The 21,819-nt window shown below is 46.2% G+C and overlaps 1 protein-coding gene across 7 annotated transcripts in view; it reads right to left on the bottom strand.

Annotated features, from left to right (window-relative positions):
• MGAT5 (alpha-1,6-mannosylglycoprotein 6-beta-N-acetylglucosaminyltransferase) overlaps nucleotides 1-21,819 on the bottom strand; it is a 333,558-nt gene that overhangs the window by 30,882 nt on the left and 280,857 nt on the right. For all 7 annotated transcript variants that reach the window (XM_074363551.1, XM_074363550.1, XM_074363548.1 and 4 more), the window contains 2 exons: nucleotides 17,350-17,499; nucleotides 7,864-8,010 (listed from right to left, as the gene is read on the bottom strand). In XM_074363551.1, coding sequence (XP_074219652.1) covers nucleotides 7,864-8,010; nucleotides 17,350-17,499 — 297 coding nt within the window. The remainder of the gene's footprint in view (nucleotides 1-7,863; nucleotides 8,011-17,349; nucleotides 17,500-21,819) is intronic.

Genomic DNA, 21,819 nt, shown 5'->3' with positions numbered 1-21,819 from the left:
TTTGTTCTAAAGGAGGTTTTATTTTAAGACCAAAGGGTGGCCAAAGAAACCCAGTGGAATGTTGGTAATTCACAGTTCTTGAAGAGTCCCTTCCTTAAGACAGCTACATTTACTCCCCAACTTAGTTCCGCCTTTATTCCTGGACCCCTTTACGGTTGTGGTATGAAGGGGGCATTCTGGACACATTTTCGGCTTTCACAAAGATGCGGGGTGCTGCGCTCCACCCTCGGGGTGAGGACCAGGGCTGTCAGAAGCCTTGAGACGTGTGGGACGGTCCCGCACAGGGGGAGCTGTCTGCTCCCGCAGGCCTTCACACGCCTGCCAAGCTCTCACGGGGTTCATGAAAGCCACATGAGAATCTTTGCCAACTCCTTGGCACAGTGTTATACACACTGAATTTTTCAGGAACATAACTGCCTTGTACATCAAGGGATGTTTGTGCCCTGTTTTACTTGGAATTCCACCAACATGCCATTACCATTTCAGAAAAATCACGGCAGCAAAGTCAGTGTCACTCACATGATCTGGGCCTCCAGCACAAGCTCTCCAAACTAGTCCCCATGTGTAACTGTCACGTCACTGGCAATTGCATACAGACATGTGTATACATCTAGGCACCTTTTTTTTTTTTAAAAGCTTTTTAAAATTTTGTATATATATATACAAAAAAATATATATATATATTTTTTTATTGAAGTATAGTCAGTTTACAGTGTGTCAATTTCCAGTGCACAGCATAATGCTTCCTGTAGCTTCTCTTCTTAATGTCAGTTATAAGCCAAAAGGGCTGACCAGGTTCAGCTCAATGCTTTATTCCTCTGAAATACAAACTTATTCATTGTATGGCAGAATGAGGCATCCCAGTGCCTTCTAGTGTGGGTCTTAGGTATGGAGTAGCACTCCTGGACTATGCAGACACCAAATACATATAACCTTCTTGTAAATTATTTTCTTTTTATTTCTCTTTCATGTAAGAGTTAGCAAATCATTCTTTTTAAAAACTGCATATATTAGCAGGGTATATTTAGAATTTCACTTCAGGAGAGAGAAGTGGATGCTGTGATACACTTAGGATAAAAGAAGGTGACGGGTCTGGAGGGGCTGAGGCCGGCTCTCTTTTTCTTCAGACCCCACTATCCTCAGAGGACCAGGTGATCAACTGGCACGTCTCCGTCCTGCCCTTGGCCACCAATCTCTGTATCCTACCACCCCAATGGTGTGTGTGCACTACTCAGGGTGGGAAACCCAGAACATAAATTATTGGGCCTCCCCTCCGAGCCTTTGCTGGCGCCCACTTGCAGGAATCACGCAATCCCGAGGTGCGGGTGTCCTTGGCTTTGCCAGAGCCACGCCCCTTGCTAGCCTGCTCGGCTCGCCAGCCTTCTGACATGCACCCTCTTCTTTTGCTCAGCTGTATGGTCAGTGATAGAGCCTCTGAGTGCCCGCAGGCTCACAGAGCTGGGGGAACAGGCTTTGTGTGTTCTCAGCACATATTTTACTTTTTTTTTTAACTTAAGTATAGTCAGTTTGCAATGTTGTGTCAATTTCTGGTGTACTGCGTAATGTTTCAGTCGTACACGTACATACATATCTTCCTTTTCATACGCTTTCTCATTATAGGCTATTACAAGGTATTGAATATAGTTTCCTCCGCTATACAGTAGGACCTTATTGTTTATCTATTTTATATGTAGTAGTTAGTATCTGCAAATCTTGAACTCCCAGTTTATCCCTTCCCACCCTCTTCCTGGCCCTGGTAACCGTAAGTTTGTTTTCTAAGTTTGTTTGTTTTGTTGTCTGTGAGTCTATTTCTGTTTTATAGAAAAGTTCACTGGTGTCTTTTTTTTTTTTTTAAGATTCCACATCAGCACATATTTTTAAACTGAACATGTGTCAGTGAAGCCTCTGGCTTGGCCTGTGCTAAACACCAGCATATACATTATTAATCAGGTTTCCCGTGTATCAGTGAGCATTTTGAGGTTGAGAGGGGCTTGCAATTTCCAAAGCCAACCTAGCCAGAAAGCAGCAGAGCAAATCCAGATCTAGACCCTTCAACCACTTATTACCTTTTGACAAAAGAGGAAGACGACAATTTTAAAGGATGCTAGTGAGCTCTTAAGACAAAGACCAAAAGAAGCTCAGTATCAACACCAGTCTTTTACACATGGTCTTAAAACTTGCCAGCCTAAAAAAAACGCCAGGACTGAATTTATGTCTGTATTAGGCCTTTCCTGGAGCTGAGCAAAATGTCGCACCCTTTTCATTTTGTGGCCTGGAGAACAAACTAATTAATTCTTCCCATTACATCAGGCTAAATGAAAGTTGCCATCAACGTCTCTATTTAGTCATTCACATCTTAGTAGTCTCTCTCCCCTTCTAAGCCTTTTAAAAGGCCCCTGCTTATTTAGAAGGTTGCTCTCAGCACTTGGAAAATACGAAATGCTGAGCCATTATCATTCTGTTCATTTACATTTATTGAGGGTCACTTAATTTTATGAGTAAGGCATTTTGTGATTCATTATTCCCCCTCCGAATGTTATGTTCCCCCTTGTTAATTTATTGAGAACTGTCTGATCTAAGCTACTTCATTGTGTATCAATCAGCAAACTTACTGGAGTATAGTTTGTAAATGTAATGAACATCTTATTAAATATGAGATGTTACTTCAGAGCAGCTATTAAATCTCCAGTAAGAACATAAGTTCTTTTTATGGAAAAGGAAACCCTGGAGCCAGAGAATTCTAAAGGTTTACAAAATGTCAGAATAATGATCAAGAATCTACTAATATGTTTCCCAATATAAAGATAAAAATCCAATTTATATTATATTTCAAGTATAACTTGAAGCAACCACATTATACTTAAGGCATTATAGAACTCTGCTCCCTGAGTGTGTACACTGTAGTTTTAAAAATGGGTCCACAAACTGGAGCAGTCACTATGGAGAACAGTACGGAGGTTCCTTAAAAAAAACTAAAAATACAATCACCATATGATCCAGCAATCCCACTTCTGGGCATATATATGGAGAAAACTCTAATTTGAAAAGATATATGCACCCCAATGTTCATAGCAGCACTGTTTACAATAGCCAAGACATGGAAGCAACCTAAATGTCCGTCAACAGATGACTGGATTAAGAAGATGTGGTATATATATACAATTGAATACTATTCAGCCATAAAAAGAAATGAAATAATGTTATTTGCAACAACATGGATGGACCTAGAGATTATCATACTAAATGAAGTAAGTTGGTCAGAGAAAGATAAATATCATACGATATCACTTATATATGGAATCTAAAAAAATGAAAACAAATGAACTTACTTATAAAACAGAAAGAGACTCAGATATAGAAAACAAACTTATGGTTACCAGTGGCGGAAGAAGGTGGGGAAGGATAAATCAGGAGTTTGGGATTAGCAGATACAAATTACTATATATAAAACAGAAAAACAACATAGATCCTACTGTACAGCACAGGGAATAATATTCAATGGCTAGTAGGAGCCTGTAATGAAAAAGAATATGTATATATATGTATAATTGAATCACTGTTGTACAACAGAAAATAACACAACATTGTAAATCAACTATACATCAATTTTAAAAAAGGGGAAAAATAAAAATGGGTCCAATGTAAAAATAAAAACAAACCTTTTTTGTTTTCTAAAAACAAAGAAAAATGTCTTCTCTTAAGATGAAAGCAAAGAAGAGACATATATGCAATTTATATGTATCTATTTATATGGATCAAATGTGGCTTAGCTCAAAAAATTAGCAAGGGCTCAAAAAGACAGCTACGTAATTATGTATGGTTTGGTTAACATCTTTCCACTTGTTGAAGAAAAAAAAGGCCACTTTCTGGGGATTTTTGACTCCTGGAGATCTGCAGAAGTGTTGATAGCTCCTTCTCAATTAAAAGCATCTTTGATCAGGAGGATTTTGTGGCTTTCGTGAACTGAAAGAGCAGAACAGGGTGGCCCACCTGCCCGTGAGGTCAAGTTCACTGGCTCCTCTCACAGCCCTGTCATATCACTGGCTACCAGCCTGCTCTCTGCAACTCCAGCAGAGAAGGAAATGGACATCAGATGGAACCTGCCCTCCTGCATAAAGCAAAGTGACCTGTTTGGGGTTTCCCTGCAACACATCAACATTCATGCTTCTCAAGCCTGAAACCTGCCTCCTCTTTTCCTTTAAAGCACAGCTCCCCCACCATCCCCTTCTCAGCTAACCCAGCACATTCTCCACCTGGCGCAACTCCAAGTTAACTTCTCCTCCTTCGTGCATTCGGCTATTTCTCTCTGCATTCCCGTCAATTAGGCTTCACTCTAATCACACTTCCATATCAAAATCTGAGCTCATGGGAAACAGGAAATGTGTCTTGATAAGTTCCCCCAATGTGGTGACTTAGTACCATGGACCTTGTGGGGATCCAATGGACATCTGTCGACCGACCTGCATCCCAGCCCTCCAGTGGGAGCCCAGAACTGATGGAGTCCTCGGTGGGAGGTCACTTGCTGAGCAGCGGTGGAAAGGCTCCCACAGTGCTATTCTAACTAGAGTCTCCCTCCAGGACTGGTACAACAAGCTTGACGGGACAGGAGGAAGCAAGCGCCTGGGCGGCAGCCTCAACACCTATTCTCTTTATGTCATGAAGAATGAAAACCCTCTGCAATCTTAACAAAAAGCAAATTAGTGAAAGATCACAACTGATAGGATGAATGTACTTTCCCCAACAATTTCACACTGACTGATCCAATCTATCTTAACATTCCATCATTCACAAAGAAAAGGTTAGATTGTGTTTAAGAGTGTTTAAAAAAATTTTTTTCCAGGAAAAAGTACTCAGTTGTAACCCAGTGTTATCAAAATCTTTAGAATGATCAAACTTTAAATTATCATTTAATGCTAACAATCGAGAAGGTGCCAAGTTGGTCTAAAATACTTTGATGACTCATTTCCCAAAGGCTTGTATATAGAAACTGCAGTAAGAAAAGAGATGGATTTCTTTGCTTTTCATACACTAAAAAAATCACGATGAGGGAAAATACCACTGTAATAACAGTTGCAAACAAGACCCACTGATATACGGCAAAAATAAACGGGCAAAAGCTGGAGGAGAACCAGGATATGTGTGAAGTCTCAAAGTACCTCCCCCAACATAGAGGAAAATAGTAACTTTATAGTGGAGAATCCTATCAAACACTGCCTTAGCCAAGTGATCAAAGTTAACATCACCAGTAATAAGACAACATCACGCAGCCCCTAATATGATACACTGAGGCCACATCACTTTCGTGGGATTCTTGCCCAAAACATGTAACCTCAAACTAATCAGGAGAAACACCAGTCAAATCCAAATTGAGGGACATTGTATAAAACAACTCAGTGGCACTCTTTCAAAATGTCAAGACCATGAATGACAGTGAAAGACTGAGGAATTGAAGCAGACAAGACAGGGAAAGGCCATGTGGAATCTTGGACCAGAAGAAGGATAGTACTGGAAAAACTGGTAAAGTCCAAATACAGTCTGTGGTTTAGATAATACCAAGGTACCAATGTTAATTTCTTGGTTTTGACAATTGCACCGTGGTTTTATAGTATGTTACTATTAGTGGAAGCTGGATGAAGCATATAACCAAACTCTGTACTATTTTTGCACCTCTTGTATGAGACTAAAATTATCTCAAAATAAATAGAAAGCAAGTTCCAACAATTCCACTTGTAGGTATATATACCCCAAAGATTTGAAAGCAAAGACTCAAAGAGATACTTGTACACCAATGTTCACAGTAGTATTATTCGTAATAGACAAGAAGTGGAAATAATCCAAATGTTCCAGGAATAGATGAATGGACAAATAAAAAGTGGTCTATCCACACAACAAAATATTATTCAGCCCTGAAAAAGAATGAGATTCTGACACATGCTACAACGTAAGTGAACCCTGAAAACCTGCTTAGTGAAATAAACCAGTCACAAAAGGACAAATACTGGAAGATTCCACTTACATTAGTTACCTAGAATAAGTAAACTTACAGAGACAGAAAGCAGAGTAGAGGTTTCATTTCTTTTCTGTTCTATTCTTTTCTATCCTATTCTATTCCATTCCATTCCATTCCACTCCACTCCACTCCATTCCAGGCTGTGGGGAAGGCAGAATGGGGAGTTACTGTTAATGTAAAGAGCTTCTGTTTGGAATGGACATGGTGATGAATGGTATGAAATGGACAGTGGTGATGACTGTACAATATTATGAATGTACTGAATGCCAGTGAACTGTACACTAGAAAAAGGTTAAAATGATAGTTTTTCATTGTACATAATTTATCACAAAAAAGTGGAGAAAACATTGAATATGACAAATAATTACCCAATTTAGGCAGAGGTAGAACGTCAGACACTTCCTACACGCAAGTGAAAACACAGGAATGATTGATTTAGCCCATGTTTTCTACCCAGAACTCCAAAGTTTCAAGTCAGTCAGTCACCCACTAAAACAGAGACGCCTACGTTGAGATGTTCTCACTGCTGGGGAGCGAAGAATAAGGTCCTTGGTGCCAGACTGAAGGTTCTGGATCTGTGCCCCAGTGCCTCCCACAGCACCTGAAGTCCAAATACTGTGGGCATTAAGTACAGCTGAGGAATGGTCCCCCAAAAAGAACACTCCACAAAAGGACACACACACCGTTAGTTGGTCAGAGGGTACCGGGGCCACAGGTGCATCTTTTTCAGGGTCATCTGTAGCCATGCTTCATGCTCATCTTCCTCCATCTCTTTGGACTCTTTCACCAATGATGAGGAAGGTCAAGGAGAAGAACTCTCAAAATAATCACCTCTATGGCCTGGCAAGCCCTCTGCCTGATCAGCAAAGAATAATTACGAAAGATGTGTTTTATACACTTTTTGGAGGAAGGGGGGAGATCAGAAGAATTGACCCAGAAAGGTTTAAAAGTAGCAGAGTTGAAAAATGAATGCCTTAAAGACAGTGCTAAGTCATGGGAGAGCTGCCTGGCAGGGCCCTTCGCAGGAGAAGGTCCCCGATGACAAGGGCTCTGTGACGATGACACTTAGAGGCTTCCTCCTCACCAGCAGCCTGAAGGTCCATTTAGTAAGTGCCCAGAAAGAATAAGGAATCAATCTTATGGTTTCTTGCCCACACTTGCTCCTGGCCAGATACGGAAACACCCAGCTTGGTCACTCACGTGCTCTACATGACTCTTGTTTATTGTCCCAGATTGAATCCAACTGCCCTCAATGGTGATTCATCACCCACTGGGGATTTGAGAGGATCTCCGAAGGCCATTCAAGTGAGGCTTCTGTAAACAGTTCGAGCAATGGCAGGACGGCTTCTCCGGATGGTGCCTGCTGACAGTGGGCTAAGATACCGGGCACGCTACTTCAGTCACCCATGATACATCTTTTCTCTCAATATAATGATTGTTTAAGGAAGGACCCCACAGCTCATCATGGAGAGTAGATTCTTTGAAAATACCTGTTAACCAGTTGATTTTCTTTTTATTCCATAAACGCTAATCATTCAGAAAATCAGAGTCCAGCTACTTAGAGATGTCTGTTCAAATCAGGACAGAGTTGGGGTAGAGTGAAAAGACGCCATGCTTTGTAGCGAGATGGAAATAGATTCAAATCCTGAGTCTGCCGCTACCCAGCAAGGGGGCGTAATCAAGCCTTACACCTCTCTGAGCCCCGGCACCCTCTCCTCCTTCCACCCAACAACATGAGAGGCAGGTGACAACACCTACCAGCCCAGGCTACGAGGTGCCAATGGGTACCGAGCACTCTGTAAACTGCTCTCATTCACATTAGCCAAAGGACAATGATTTTCACAGATGCTCACCTCTCTCAGAGTTGGCTTGCCGATGAAGAAGTCTGTGTTCTTGCTGCTTTTGGGTGGGTTGAACTTGGGATTCAGGAAAGCACAGCCATTTGCGATGGCCTCCAGGGGTGCCGGCCCCTCGTAAGGGAACCCCAGTCCCACAAACAGCTGTAAAACAGAGAAGCATGTCACAGGTAAACACATCCGTCAGGACTGGCGGCCCTGGCTCCCCGGGGTCTCTTCTGTGCTCCATTCCTGTGCAGACGCCTCGGAGGCTGGAAAGTTTCCAGACCCTTGTGGGGTGGGAGAGGGTGCAGCGAGAAGCCAGCTTACATCAGGGCCTGAAAAACATGCCCAGGGACCTTGAAAGGCCCAGGAAGCCGCTCAGGTCCTGGTGAACCCCCCCACTTTGTAAACAAGGAAAGTCATAAAAACAACAACAAAAACCAAGACCCAACAATCACCTTTCTGTGACTCACCAGGAGACACGACTGGAACAACACTTGCTTAACTAAACAGAAGGTTTCTTCACTGAACCAGAGGAACAACAGGCCCTTTCAGTGATGCCAGGCAGGGGGACAGAAAGGTCACTCGGCGGTTTGATGACGGTTCAAATGCCTTGAAATGACAGCATGTCGGCAAACACAGGTTCTCCTGTGGGGTGTTCACTGGGGGACACCCACATCTCGGTTTTAATTTTCCCCTCGGTGTGGGGAGAGGGTGGGAAGCTGGAACCGGGCATGGCTTTCTTTCCCTCCAGCAAGCACACCCTGCGTTTTCCCCACGGCAGACAAGAGATGGCAGCAAAAACACATCTCAGAGTCCTCGTCATGATAGCGGCTGTGACAACGGGGACCTGGGGCTGCAGTTCAGTGGCCCCGATTCCTGGGTCCAGAAACGAACCGACATCTCAGAGGAATGCCTCCCTGCGTATCCTCACATGGCTGGAGGGCTGTGGGTCCTGATGGGCAGTGTCCAAGTCTGGGCTTGGTGACACGTGCCATCTCCCTCCCCACATGATGAGCCGATCTGCAACCACTTCAGTCCCCAGGGCACATCAAGCGGCACGGGATAACCAGGCCCCAGGGTACGGTTTCCTTCTGCCATCGCCTTGGGTGACAGCCACACGGCCAGGCCCCGAGAGTAAGGACACCGTGGAACTGGCTACGAATGGCTGGATGCTTGAGTCTCCTTCCCTGGGCCCTCTCCCCCTCTCCCCAGCAGCAATCCTGCCATTGCAGCTGCTTTAATTGAACAATTATTTGGAATGGTTCTGCCTAGAGAGCCCTGAGTCCAAGCTGCTGGGTTCCCTGGGCAACCCTGGAAGATGCAGAACAGATGTGCTGGGCACTCGATTCCAGGGCTGAACATGCAGCGTGGCCCCCATTACACAATATTGGAGATTCATAAAGCGCCCCTCCCCACCCCCCGCCATTAGGGAATTTTCTGAGGCAAGAAATCTCAGGTTTTCTGGAAAGACTTCCGATCCTGTAACCGTATGCTCTTTTGCACAGACCAGGGTACTTCAGCTTTTTGTTGTTTTGGAAGAATGACCTTTCGTACCCTGCAGACCTCGAGATGACTGTCAGGGGTATCCACAGTGGGGGGAACTGGGGAAGAAAAGCTTCAAGAAGCCAGCAGAACCCCCACTGTTGGCTGGGTCGTTCCTCCCGGGGCAGAAGAACCAGAGACACGGGGTGGGGGCGGGGTGAGGAGGGAAAACATGGAGCCTGGCCACCGTATGACAGAGGGCGTCTCCACCACCATTTGGAGGCCCAGTTTCTGGACTGTATTATGTATGTAGCTAACAGGGGTAAGATTATCAGAGAGAATTTGTATGTATGGGTTTGGTCTGGGCGTGTGGCTCATGGGCGGGGGGACACCTGACAGCAGCAGGAGAAACTGAAGGAACCAGTGGGAAGGACTGGTCCCAAGATACCCCAGCTTCATTAAATATGAAGAACCCAGGGTTACTATCCTTTAGGCTTTCAAACTCTGTCATCTGCCGCCCCCATCAGATTTTGGGGAGGGAGTGCTGGCTCTCCAGAGGAAAGAGGGCCTCCATCAGGTTGCGGCTGAGCTTAAGAAAGCACAGGGCTTCCAGATCCTGGAAGACGCAGACAGCGGTTTTCCTGACCTCTGAAAAGCAGGGCCTGCCACCAAGTGCGGATACCTTCATCAACTCTACAGTGCAGAGGACAACTTTGGAGGAAATGTGCAAGGAACACAATGCTTGTCTATTTAAATAGAAAATCCTGGGGAAAAAAAAATTAATTAGCTCCTTCAGACCCACCAATCTAAACCCATTAATTAAAAGGATTTGAGGCTGTTGCTTAATGGACTTGAATGTGACCTAGGTTTAATTATATCTGAATAACAATTTGCACCATCTCTTGTGCCCCGCTGGCACCGGAATATCTCAGTGCACATAAAATAAACACTTTAGGCTAACTCTCCAAAGCCTCACCATTTCAGAATGAAGCTTCAACAAAACCCACACAACTTTTTGGCAAGGAGTTTTCTCGTCACGCTAGTCAGGATTGCAGGAAATGCATTAGCTGGAAACACCAAACTAATGGTTCTTTGCCACTGCTGTCAATAGGCAATTTTTCCCCTTGCTTTCTGTGGTACTTATTACCTGGGACATTATAATGGAGCAGATGTATGAAGGTCAGACAGCACACTTGAGGTTTGAATGACAGCAGGATGGGCAGAGACAGCCCATCATCACCAAAGGGCATTCTGTGAACTTCTGAGTGCTTCCGGCCCTGCCACACACTGGGCCCTTAACCACACTGAAGTGCTTTTCCCCTAAATCCCCATCCCACCCGAGTTATCCCGCCCACTTACAGATTTCCTTAGCGTGTGGGCAGGAGACACCACAAGAATGCGTTCAAGTGCAGGCGCTTAACTCGGCAGGAGGAACCCAGGCATGTTTTATTGATACTTCATCTGGCTCTCAGAAGCCCAGCATCTAAGGAGGGCATTCCAGATGACAGACCGCCTCCAAGGCTGCATTTCTACTCCATCCATGAGCATTTCTAAACAGAGGAATGACATGCTCCGAAACGGAATTCCTGAACGTTAGTTCAGGAACAGAGAACTAAGGAAGCCCCCTACGTTTTCATTGGTGGCGCAGGATTGGGACATCCTTATGCATCGACAGAGCTCAGTAAAACCACTCCGATTTTCACTCTGCGTGAAAGGAGAAATGATGCTGGTTTAAACCCCTAGGTGGAGTACTTAGCCAAGAATCCCTTAAACGTGGATAAAGGTCATTCTTAGGGAGAATCCATGGGTGTGATCCGTTTCCAGTCCCTCTGGATGGGGAACATCAAAAATTATCAAAAACAGGAGACTACCTGCCCAGTGGACACTTTCCTGACTCATTTTAATTAGCCAAGTTGGTGGGGCGACTCTGAGCAACAAATCAGCTTCAGCTTATCCCCTAAATTGATTCTGAGCACAAAGTGATGAGGACAGCATGGTGATTAACAGCACAAGCTTGGGAGTCAGGCGTTGATCACATCACCTCCTGGCTCTGCAACTGTGGGAAACTGTAGCATGCCTCTTTCAGTGGACAGTCTGAGGTCCATTTATAATGCATTCTCTCCAGCTATGGGCCGTAGTCAAGGTTGACACAAGCTCTCTAACCTGTCTTTTCAGGTGCAAAGGGTTGGAAATAATCGTGCTTTATTTCCTGGGGATGCTGTGAGGATGAAATGAGGTGTTTGACGGAAGGGATGGATTCTAAGGTCTGGGCACATAGGAAATGAACTTGAACGCTAGTCCAGGTTCAGACTGACGCTCAACTTCGCATGCCGCTGCACATCTATAACCCTGCGTGGTCTAGCCAGTCTGGGTGTGCGGCAGTTGTGGTGGTAGGCTTTTATGAGATGCTCAGCACCTGTACGTGTATTTATGAATCCTCAGTGTTTCATAAGGTACCTAGACTGAAAAACGGAGCAGGGCGTCCATCAGAAGAGAGGACACGGTTTACAGTGACTGTGTCATGGAAAGGCAGGTCCCATGAGCTGCTATGGTTAAGCCCTACTTGTTTATTCTTCATATAATGATTGGGAATTATTACATCTTTAGTAACAGGTATCCCTTTTATATCTTTATAAAGAATCCATACAAAGGCTGGGTATGGAGAAAATTTATTTTCCTGAGAAGTGACACTTTCATGTAGCCTGAAGGGTCCCTCTCTGGACATCTGTCTTCTCTTCTGCACCCAGTGCTGAAGAAGAGACAACAGTGGCCAAAATCTCTCCCCTATATGTTTGGCTACACCTTCCCATGGGCTCCTCAAGACTCTAACCTACACGACCAGAAGCGTCTCTCATAAAAAGCTACAAGGGCAAAGGAGGTAAAGACAGTGATACTTGTCAAGCATGTTTCAATGTCCAAGGTCAGTCAGAATTGGATGCTAAATCAAAGGCTATTTCCTGGAGACCTGCTCACTGGGTAGACCCCCAGACCATGCCCAGCTACCTAAGCAGCCTTCCAGAAATAAAACAGAACCAAATGCAACAACTTCAAGACCCAAAGCCCTCGCACTTCAGTCATTTAGAATTCCCAGCACAGAGTCCAATGCACTACACTTTGCTCTGCAAATGCATTAACGTGGAGATGGAGAGAAAGAGAATATGCAGATATGTGTAAAATTATAGATGCTGACCGTCGTCAGCTGTGCGGCATGAATGTTTACCATTACAGGGCAGCTCAGGCATTACTTCCCTGGAGGAGCCTTCCTTGACCATCCCTCTCTCACCCCAGCTCCACACCAGGCTAACCGCCCCAGCTCTCAGCAGAGAGGCAGCACCACCGCCTACTCATTGCCACAGTAAGATGAGTCCTCATGGTACCGAGGTCCGAGGACTTTTGTGATGAACAGGTAATTCACAGAAAGGGCTTTGCACAGGTTAAGTGTTAGAGAAAACGGCCGTTGCATGAAACCCTGGAGTCATGGGCACCATAAGAATATGAATGTGATGAATGTATGACAATGTGACGGTTCATTCCTGCCCTCCGCAGTGGGCGTGGCCTGCTATTTCAACAGCTTCCCAACATTGTCCACAACTGAATGGTTGACCCTGCTTACAGCATCCCAGTGAGGTTTTGTTTTGTCCTTCTTTATTATTATCTTTCATTATTTGTTTTTGCTGTTTCACTATTTCTTATTACATTTATTATTACCTCTCCTACCTGTATACTTTTCATACTGTTACAGCTACCTGTTTACCTGTCTGCGTGCTCCACCACACCTGTATACTCCTGGGGGCACTACCGCCTTAGTCATCCCCAGGTCCAGAACGCCTAGCCTAAGTCCTGGAATATATTCCGTACTTAATACACATTTGTCAGGTAAACAAGCAGAAGAATAAATATCACCAGATTAGATCTGGTGAGGAGAGGCTGAATGTTCCTGTGCGCATTTGGGTGTGAGATGTCCTTTTGTTCTTGAAGTTGGAGAGGTTATGGAGTCATCGCTACACCCTCTTCAGTCTACATATGTATGTGGGAGGAAACGTGTATGCATATGTATGTGTATGCAAGTTAGTTAGATTTCACTAGGATGAAATCTGCTTGATGGCCTGAGGGCGAATGTTTCAGTATCTTAAAGAGAAATGAAGGACTGATTGCTCCGTCAGTAAGCAAACTCTGGGCTCTTTCTCACAGGGCCTGGGGGGTGGGCAACACCATGGAGAGGCAGGCATGGGGTATGAGAATGGAAGGGTCCCTTGATGGGGAGATCTTGGAGATTCAGGCACAAACGCAGGAGGAAAGCAAGAAATACCCCCCCGGGGGGCGTGGCCGCAAGATACCAGATGACCAGTGGATATCACCTTGACTCCTTCCTTCCTCTCTACACAATTATCTGAAGGCCTCTACAAGCCATGCCCTGAGAAGGCATCTGTCCACAGAACAAGCAGAGCCCCTCTGCTGTCACGCACGGGAGACTGGCCTACTGGCGGGGGCTGCGTGGAGCCCCGGGCTTTTGAGAGTTTGTGCAACCAACCCCAAGCTCATGGGAAGAGTCACGGTTGATTCAGGGGTGAGGATCAGACACCAGGATGGGCTGGGACAGGGACAGTAGTACGTACTGCGTCTCTTCCAACCCTGCCTGGCCTTCTATAGCGAAGCTGATGAGCTGCCGTGGTCGGGAAACAGGGTCGTACACCCTACCCAAGGGCTGGAGGGGAGTGACCGGAGGTCCGGCGGGAAAGGGTGTGCACAACAGCACCAGCAGCTGCTAATTCCTCTGCTTTCCCACAGTCGGACTCTGTTCTCAACTCTGACTGTAAGAAAGAGAGGTACCCATTTGGACTCACTCCAAACGCTCCTCCAACCCAGTGTAGGATGCGAATGCCCACTGCTAGAAGGAAAGTCCCCTGGTTAGGCTGTGGGAGGTGGTCACGAAGAGGTTCACATGAGGCAGGTGAAGAAAGCAAGTGCATTAGAAGAGATGGAGATTTAAGCCAAAAATACAATGCACTGTCCCAGTCAGTCCGTGCTTACTAGCTTAAATTGCACTCCTGGGGTTTGCTGGCCTGAATGACTGGTCTGTGGTCCTTTGATAAATAATGAATTTATCGAAATTTACATGCCTATTAGAAGAGTCTTCTAGATTCAACAACTTCTCAGCTCTTAGAGCCCTGACTCGAGGGTTACACTGAATTCCTCCTCCGTCTTCATAGGAGCCTGCTAATGGCACCTGGGCCCCTAATGACACGCAGGGGCAAAATTCTGCTGAGCAGAGGGTTTCCTGGGCTGGGTGCAGAGATTCAAAGATGGCTCATAAAGAAAAATAATGAGTCAGAAGCTGATCATGCATCAATCATGTCCACCTGTCTCTAAACCTCACAGGGCACCTGCCTGGCTTCCCTCTCTGATAACGAGACTGAGGAGTGTGCAAATTCCATCCACTCCACACGCGTTGGCTTCTCCGCATCCCCAGGTCTCCATTTTCAATGTGGATTGGAATAAATCACTTTTAAACTGCTCAGAGACATGGAGGAAGGAGTGAGAGGCAGAAAGGTTTATAAATGCAAAGCCTGACTAGTCTTTAGTGTTATTATCCCAAAGCCCAAGATTCATTCGTTTCAGTGCTTGCTGTTGTGTCCTGGGTATACGGGGCGTCTCGGCGATACACTGACTCATTTTCATCATATCTGCCAACTGTTTTAGCCATAATTCCACTCAGAGTGCTTTACTATATTCTAGTCAGATGAACAGGCAATACAAAATGGGATCAGGACATCCTTGGAAGGTACCAGGTTTTCAAGGATAAACAGATGCCCCTTACGCTCAAAATTCCAGCCATCATCCTAGGTTCTTGGGCAATCTCCGACATCACAGCCTGGGCCTTCCAGATCCCTTCTCTGTTCCTCTCAGACATCAGGGACCTCAGATTCAGCCTATTTCCCATTCTCTGATGGGGTACGTGGATGGTGGGTAAGTAAGAACTCTTTTAAGATTTGCAGGGCTGAGTCATTTACAAGGCTGGATTAATAAAAGCGTGCAAGACAGATGACACGCTGCTGAAAACCAGAGCTGCCAGATGTAATTTTAAAGGAGCGTGAGCCTCTCCCGCAATCTGACGCGGGGAAAAGTAACACAAGGCCAATGGCAAAAATACCATTGCCGTTAAGAGGCCGGACATTCAAATGATTCGAAAATGTCATCCTAAGGCAGAAGGTGAACAGCGCAAACTGGAGAGAGCCCTTCACTCCAGGATGGCCACCGTCATCACTGCCGATGACCCTGTAAGGACATACAATCTTAATTAAACAACCCAGATCCAAATCTTTGGCTAAGGAGAAAAATAACTTCTCAAACTAATTTATCCAGGGCATCCCACACAAGACTGCAAGGCAGAATGATCAAATGTTTCTGCGTACAAGGAACTGAGGCAGACAGCAGATGCAGATTCTTTTGGCCACTGAGTATCCACTGAATATTCTTAAGTTTCTATGTTTATTCATGAGGATGGTACATTGAGGGCCTAGACAAGCTTTCATTTATAATAAAAAAAAAATCATGAGTCAAGGTTACCTCCAAGGTGACCTGAGTAACTGGACAAACCCAACTCTCTGGTCTGTTTCCTCACATTTATAATAAAGTTAACACCCCTCTATGGGGTGTCAGATAGGTTCACGGATACAGTGTACAACATGGGGAATAGCGTCAATAGTTTGTAATAACTATAAATGGAAAGGGACCTTTAAAAGTTGTATGAAAAATAAATGAAATTAAAAAAAATAAAGTTAACAGTAACACCTGCCCTGTCTACCGCTTAAGGCTGTTGTGAGAAGCGAACAGGACAGGCTATGTGAAGATGCCTTCCAGAATCACAGCATCACACACAAAAACTAGAAATGCTACCACAGCACGGACGTCCAACCAGCCTCCCTCCCCGACCTTGAAAAAGAGGATGCAGTCGGCCAGGGACCAGAGCTGCAAAATTCACTACAGATAACGAGCTTCCTTCTGCCTGAGGAGACACTAGGGCAGGAATCACACTTGTTTACTTCACTCTGGTATCCCTTGCCCAATGCCTGGCACATGAGAGCTGCTCAATAAATATGTGTAAAATTCATAAATAAGAGCTTATTAATAAACATGAGGGAGTTTAATAAAGTGCCAGCTGACCCTTCAAGCTCTAACTCAAGTCTCTCTGCAGACCTGCTAACTCCACTGGGTGTGCCCATGGCAAAATGATGGAGGTCACTGGGTGGACTCCGCGACGGTGGCAAACACCATGTGCATCACGCTACTAAAACAACCCTCCAGCAGCAGCCACGTCCACCACAGGGTCTGAATTCTATGACTGTGACAATAAGACCCTCAGCCCCTTGTCAAATCTCCCACTATTTCCCAACGCTTAGACTCACTGGGTTGGTCCCTGGACCCTCCCAAATGTGTCATCTCCACTTCCGCCACCTGACCCTCACTCCCATCAGTCCCAAATGCCAGGTGCATCCACGCCCCACCCATCTTTCATCACTTACACCTTTCAGGATGCCTTCCTTGCTCCTTGAGCCCAAACGGACTCTTCCCTTGTCTGAACTTCTTTGGTATCCAGTACAAACTTTCTGAATGAGGAGGTAGGATTGAAAAGTTAGCTGGGGGACTGATTCCTCAAACAGAGGTGAGTGGGGAGGTGCGGGAAGTTCAGTGCCCCAGGCTTGCTGGAAAGCTGCAGCTTTCAGAAGGTCAGATCCCTTTCCTTTCCTGTTTGCCACCGTGTCCCCAGCCCCTGACGCGAGCTGGCAAAAAGCAGGTTCTCTCAGTAAATAAGCTTTAAAAGTTAGCAACCTCCCTCCAGAATCTGCTGACTTTAAAGCTACAACTTGTCCAGAAAAACCACTGCCCAGAAATGACCTAATATCAGTGTTACCAGTGAAAAGAAAGCCTGGAAGATTCTTATCTCATTTTCAACAATAGCAGAAACAAACCTCCACACATCACTGATGAATTTTTACAAAACTACCAAAAACTTACCTTGGTTTCTCGGAGAAGAAACTGCAGGTCGCGTCCACTGAGGATACCATGGTTTTTCACGTAACTGGGAATGTTCTTTGTGCTGGAGCCATAAACCGTCGCGTGCACTTCCATGTACGTGTGAATGATGTCCAAGTACATCTTCTTATTCTGCAGAAGGGACATAAGGAGAAGGTGTTTCTCTTTTCTTTTTATTCTGGTAACAACCTGTCTCATAGCTGGAGGCCACAGAGGTAGGCATTCTTAATGTGGAGATTGCAGGAGTTTGGCAATCCAACTCCTAAAACTTCTTTTGAAAGTGATCTGATTGGATTTTGAGAGCAAAAATAGTCATGTTAATGCTGCACAATTTTGCAAGAAACATTATCTAGCAACCAAGGATAGCTCAAGGCCAATTGTTTTAAAGTATTGTCCTCGCCTTGTAAATTACAGGGGACCCAACACTTTGCTTTTGGCTTATCCTCCTTACGGGGGAGGAAGTTTGGGGAAGGAGAGCTCAGAGAAGACAGTCAGTTGGACTGGAATATTTATCTGGAGACGCTAAGCTGTCCCCGAGGAACACAAACATCCTCAGCTCTTACCAGTATTTCTAGTGATGATTAACTCATGTTGTCAGAACTGGATCCCACCTAATTCGGATCATGGGGAGATGAGAGTTTCCCACAATGCACACTGATTGATTCAGCAGATGGAGAGACCATGAGAGTATCCAGGTAGACAAAGGTGGAAAAGAGATTAAATGTAAACTTTGCTGAGCCCTGAAACAGTCAGGAGTAGTTTTACTCTTCTTAGAAGCAAGACCAAACCTCTCCTCTGCCTTTGGAGGCACTGAACTTCGAGGCACATTTTCTAAATCAAAACCACCTGCAAAGCGGAAGCAAGGTCCCACTCCGTTCCTCTTCAAGTTTCCGTGTGACTAAGTTACACAAGCTGGATTTTTGTGGGTTGCCGTCTGTTTTTTTGTTTTTGTTTTTTTTTTTTTTGATGTTTGAAAGATTCAAGTTCTGTAATGTTTTCCAGTTGTATAAAAGTGGGGCAAGGTTTTTCCACTGGAAGCCTGTTTTCACACACTCCAGGCGAGTGCAATAATAGCCAGTTTTGTGACTTAAGACCTTGAGGGATATGCGGGTGTGGTGTCAGCAGCTGCAGAGCCACACAGGGCACGGACCAGGAAGCCGGCTCTGATGGCAGCAGGGGCAGTGGCATCCCTGGGGGCGGGGCAGCTCCCCTGGCATCATGAGTCGGGTTCACGGTGCGCCCTCTGTCTCCACCTCCACAGTGAGAATGTTACAAAATTTCAGGGGATACATGTTTCAAATCATGTATCAAAAAGTCTTCATGACTGGAAAAACACCATAGCCCATATGCTACCTTTTATAAGCACTGGATGATTCTGCTTGGGATCTACCAAGTCCATCCCTGCACTCTACCGTATGAATAAAATGAACGCTTTGACTGAAAGTCTAATTTCATGGCATGTTTGGCATGGCTGGAAGATGCTAAGTTCATTACTTCAGAGATGTATACCCTTCAATTAGCACAGAGGTGACTAGGAACAGTTTTTAAACCATGAGCTTTCATATAAAGATTGAGCCAAATTTAGGACCACTCCCTGGGGTGAGCTAATTGAAGGGGGTCCATGGCAGAGTTCTTGTGCTAGAGGTACCTGATTACTCCTGTGCCCACAAACCTCCTTCGCAGGGGCTCCATCCCCACCCACAGCCCCTGGTAGGTAGGCAGGGGCTTCTGGAACCCTGCCCACTCCCTGCCACTGCTGACTGGCCCAGGGTGTGCCTGACCTGAGGGGGACCCATCCCCAGGCTGGCCAGGATCAGGAAGGTGAGCTGAGCCAATCAGACCCCATCTCGGGAGCTGAGAATCCTGCACACACATAGAGGCCTGCCAGACGGCCACGGGCTTTAGTGCAATAAGGCCATGCAGTGTTGGAGTCTAGGCAATTACAGGCCAGATACAAGTTCTGAGGACGTCAGCTGCCTGTTTTGGAGGGTGGGGGTGAGAAGAGAACCAGGTTAGAGCTGAGGGGAGGGGAGAATATGGACAGTTGGTAATAAGAGAGATCTAGAGAGAACAGGGGTGGGGAGGGACGGTGGAAGAGGAGGAACAGGGAGAGAAGGCGGGGAAAGAGAAGAGGAGCTGGAGGGAGAGGGAGAGAGAAAGGCAGGGGGAGAGAAAAGGGGGAGGTGGAGGAGGAGAGGAGAAGAGGGAGGGGAAGGAGTGGAGAGAAGGGGGAAGGAGGAAGAGGGAAGAGGATGAAGAGGGGGGAGGGGAAGAGGGGGGAGGGGAAAGAGGGGGAGGGGAAAGAGGGGGAGGGGAGAGGAGGGGAGGGGGAGAGGAAACAAAAGGGGAGAAGAAGGAGGGGGAAGGGGAGAGAGAGGAGGGGGAGAGAGAAAGAAGGGGACAGGGGAGGGAGAAGAGACTGATAGGGGAGAGATGGGGAGAGGAGGGAGCCTGAAAGAAGTGAAGAGAAAGAGGAGGAGGAGGGAGATGAAGAGAAAGAGAAAAGAAAGCAGGCAGACAGAAGCGGGAAAACCAGGGCCCAGAGCTGCTCCCAGGTCCCAGCCCATCCTCGGCTGCTCCCTTTCCTCCATTCCCCAGGTCTTTCTGGGACCTTACAATACTAGCTGCTGCCCAAACTTCCCCCATCCTGCCAGACACTTTTATCTGGGCTCCTCTGGGTGGCTGCCTACCACCTAGAGGGAGGCCGGTCAGGACAACGTGCTGGGCTGCCCGCAGGGGGAGGGGTGAGGCCAGGGGTGAGGGAGAAGCAGGAGTGTTTTCTTTAAGCAAAGAGACATTTCCCTGTGAAAAGTCAGCTACTAACTAGTGAGGAGGGACCAACAGCCCCCAAACCAGGTCCGCAGTGAGTGACACGAGTGACGAGGCAGAACAATGAATGGCCCTCTCGTCCTGTCATGGAGAGGAACACGGGAGGTTAGGGTTCCCAGACAGAACGCCTGGGAAGGGAGCGTCTGCTGGGAGACACGTGTGCTGCCACCCATCCCAGGATAGGTTGGGTGGGGCTCCTTGAAGTGCGACAGGGGCGCACGTTCAGGCAGGTACAGAGAAGTACACGCCAAGGCTGATAAAGTCTATGAACTTACTCACAATAAGGCACCGCCAAGTCTGCAAGCAGAAATTCCCTTCAGAGGGATTTATGTAATTTCATGAACGAGAAAATCACAACAGGCTATTAGAGGGCAAAAAAAACCCTTTCAAACACAACCCTAACCTTTCAAGTTGCCGTAACAATGAGGTGATTCTACCCCAGGTCTCTTGTTGCCACTTGTTGGAGTTCTGAAGAAATCTGGCGAGGGTGAACCAAGCCACGAGCCCAGGTAAAGGTGGCCCGGAGCCACGTGTGCTGAGCCGCCCCTCCTTCCCGAAGGATCCCAAAGAGGCATCTCCAGCTCAGAACCACTGCTCAGATTTTGGGTCCCCAAATCCAACTGCTTCCTAAATCTCCCCACCTGGGTGTGCTGCAGGCACTTCCAACTCAGAAGGGGAATCCATTGCCTTGCTCTCCCAGACCAGCAGCCCCCCACCCTGGGCTCCTGACCTAGGGGACTGGCATTCCTCTCCTCGACAGGCACCTGCACCACAATCACACTTGTCACTCCACACATCAAATTAGCCACAAAGCCCGGCTGATTCTGCCTCTGTAGTTTCAAACAGTCTCCTCCTCTCCAGGCTTTGATCCTCGCTCACCTGGCCAGTGCCAAGACGAACACAACCAACCTCTTAACAATCTCCCTGCAGCTCAAAAAGGTGATACAACTTGTCCACTGTTCCTACAAGAAAGCAGCGGTGCTGGGACTGACTGCAGAAGAATTTGTATGGCCTGATGCCATTTTTTAACCAGGCAAAGCGGTATTATTTAATACTGTGCAGTGTTTTTACATACAGACAATGGGAGTGAACTACAAAAACAGGCAAGAGGATGACAGACACCAACTTCTGGCTACTGATTACTGAGGAGGGGTGGGAGGGTTTGGGGAGGTGGACAGAGCTTTAATGATGTTTGTGATGTATCATTTTTCTGCTAAACTATTGTACAATATTAACCTCTATACATCTGAGTGGTGGATATATTTGATATATTTCACAATTAAAATGGAAAAATTTTAAATACATGCTATTTACAGCAGCAACAACAAAAAAACCCAAAACAAAACACCAGAAACCAGTCTGTATGATGCCAAAACCTGCACCATTGCCATCTCACTGGAGGGTTCGGTTCTTGCCATAAAGAGGTTCAAAGGAACCCCTTCTCTCTTCAGTGAATACTATTATCTTTTGTGTTTAAGAAATAAGGCACTGAGGTTTCATAAATTAAGCATGATGGTCCTGCCTGCCTTTCCCCAACCCACAGGAAGACCCTAAGTGGAGAAGAGTGTGTGTGCAGGGTGACGATGTTCTCCAGCAGACCCCTCCCCTCCCTGATTTTGGACA

Source organism: Camelus bactrianus, chromosome 5 (genome assembly GCF_048773025.1).
Source record: "Camelus bactrianus isolate YW-2024 breed Bactrian camel chromosome 5, ASM4877302v1, whole genome shotgun sequence".
NCBI lineage: Eukaryota > Metazoa > Chordata > Mammalia > Artiodactyla > Camelidae > Camelus > Camelus bactrianus.
Note: the sequence above shows the minus strand (reverse complement) of the source record. Positions and strands in the feature narration are given on the sequence as shown.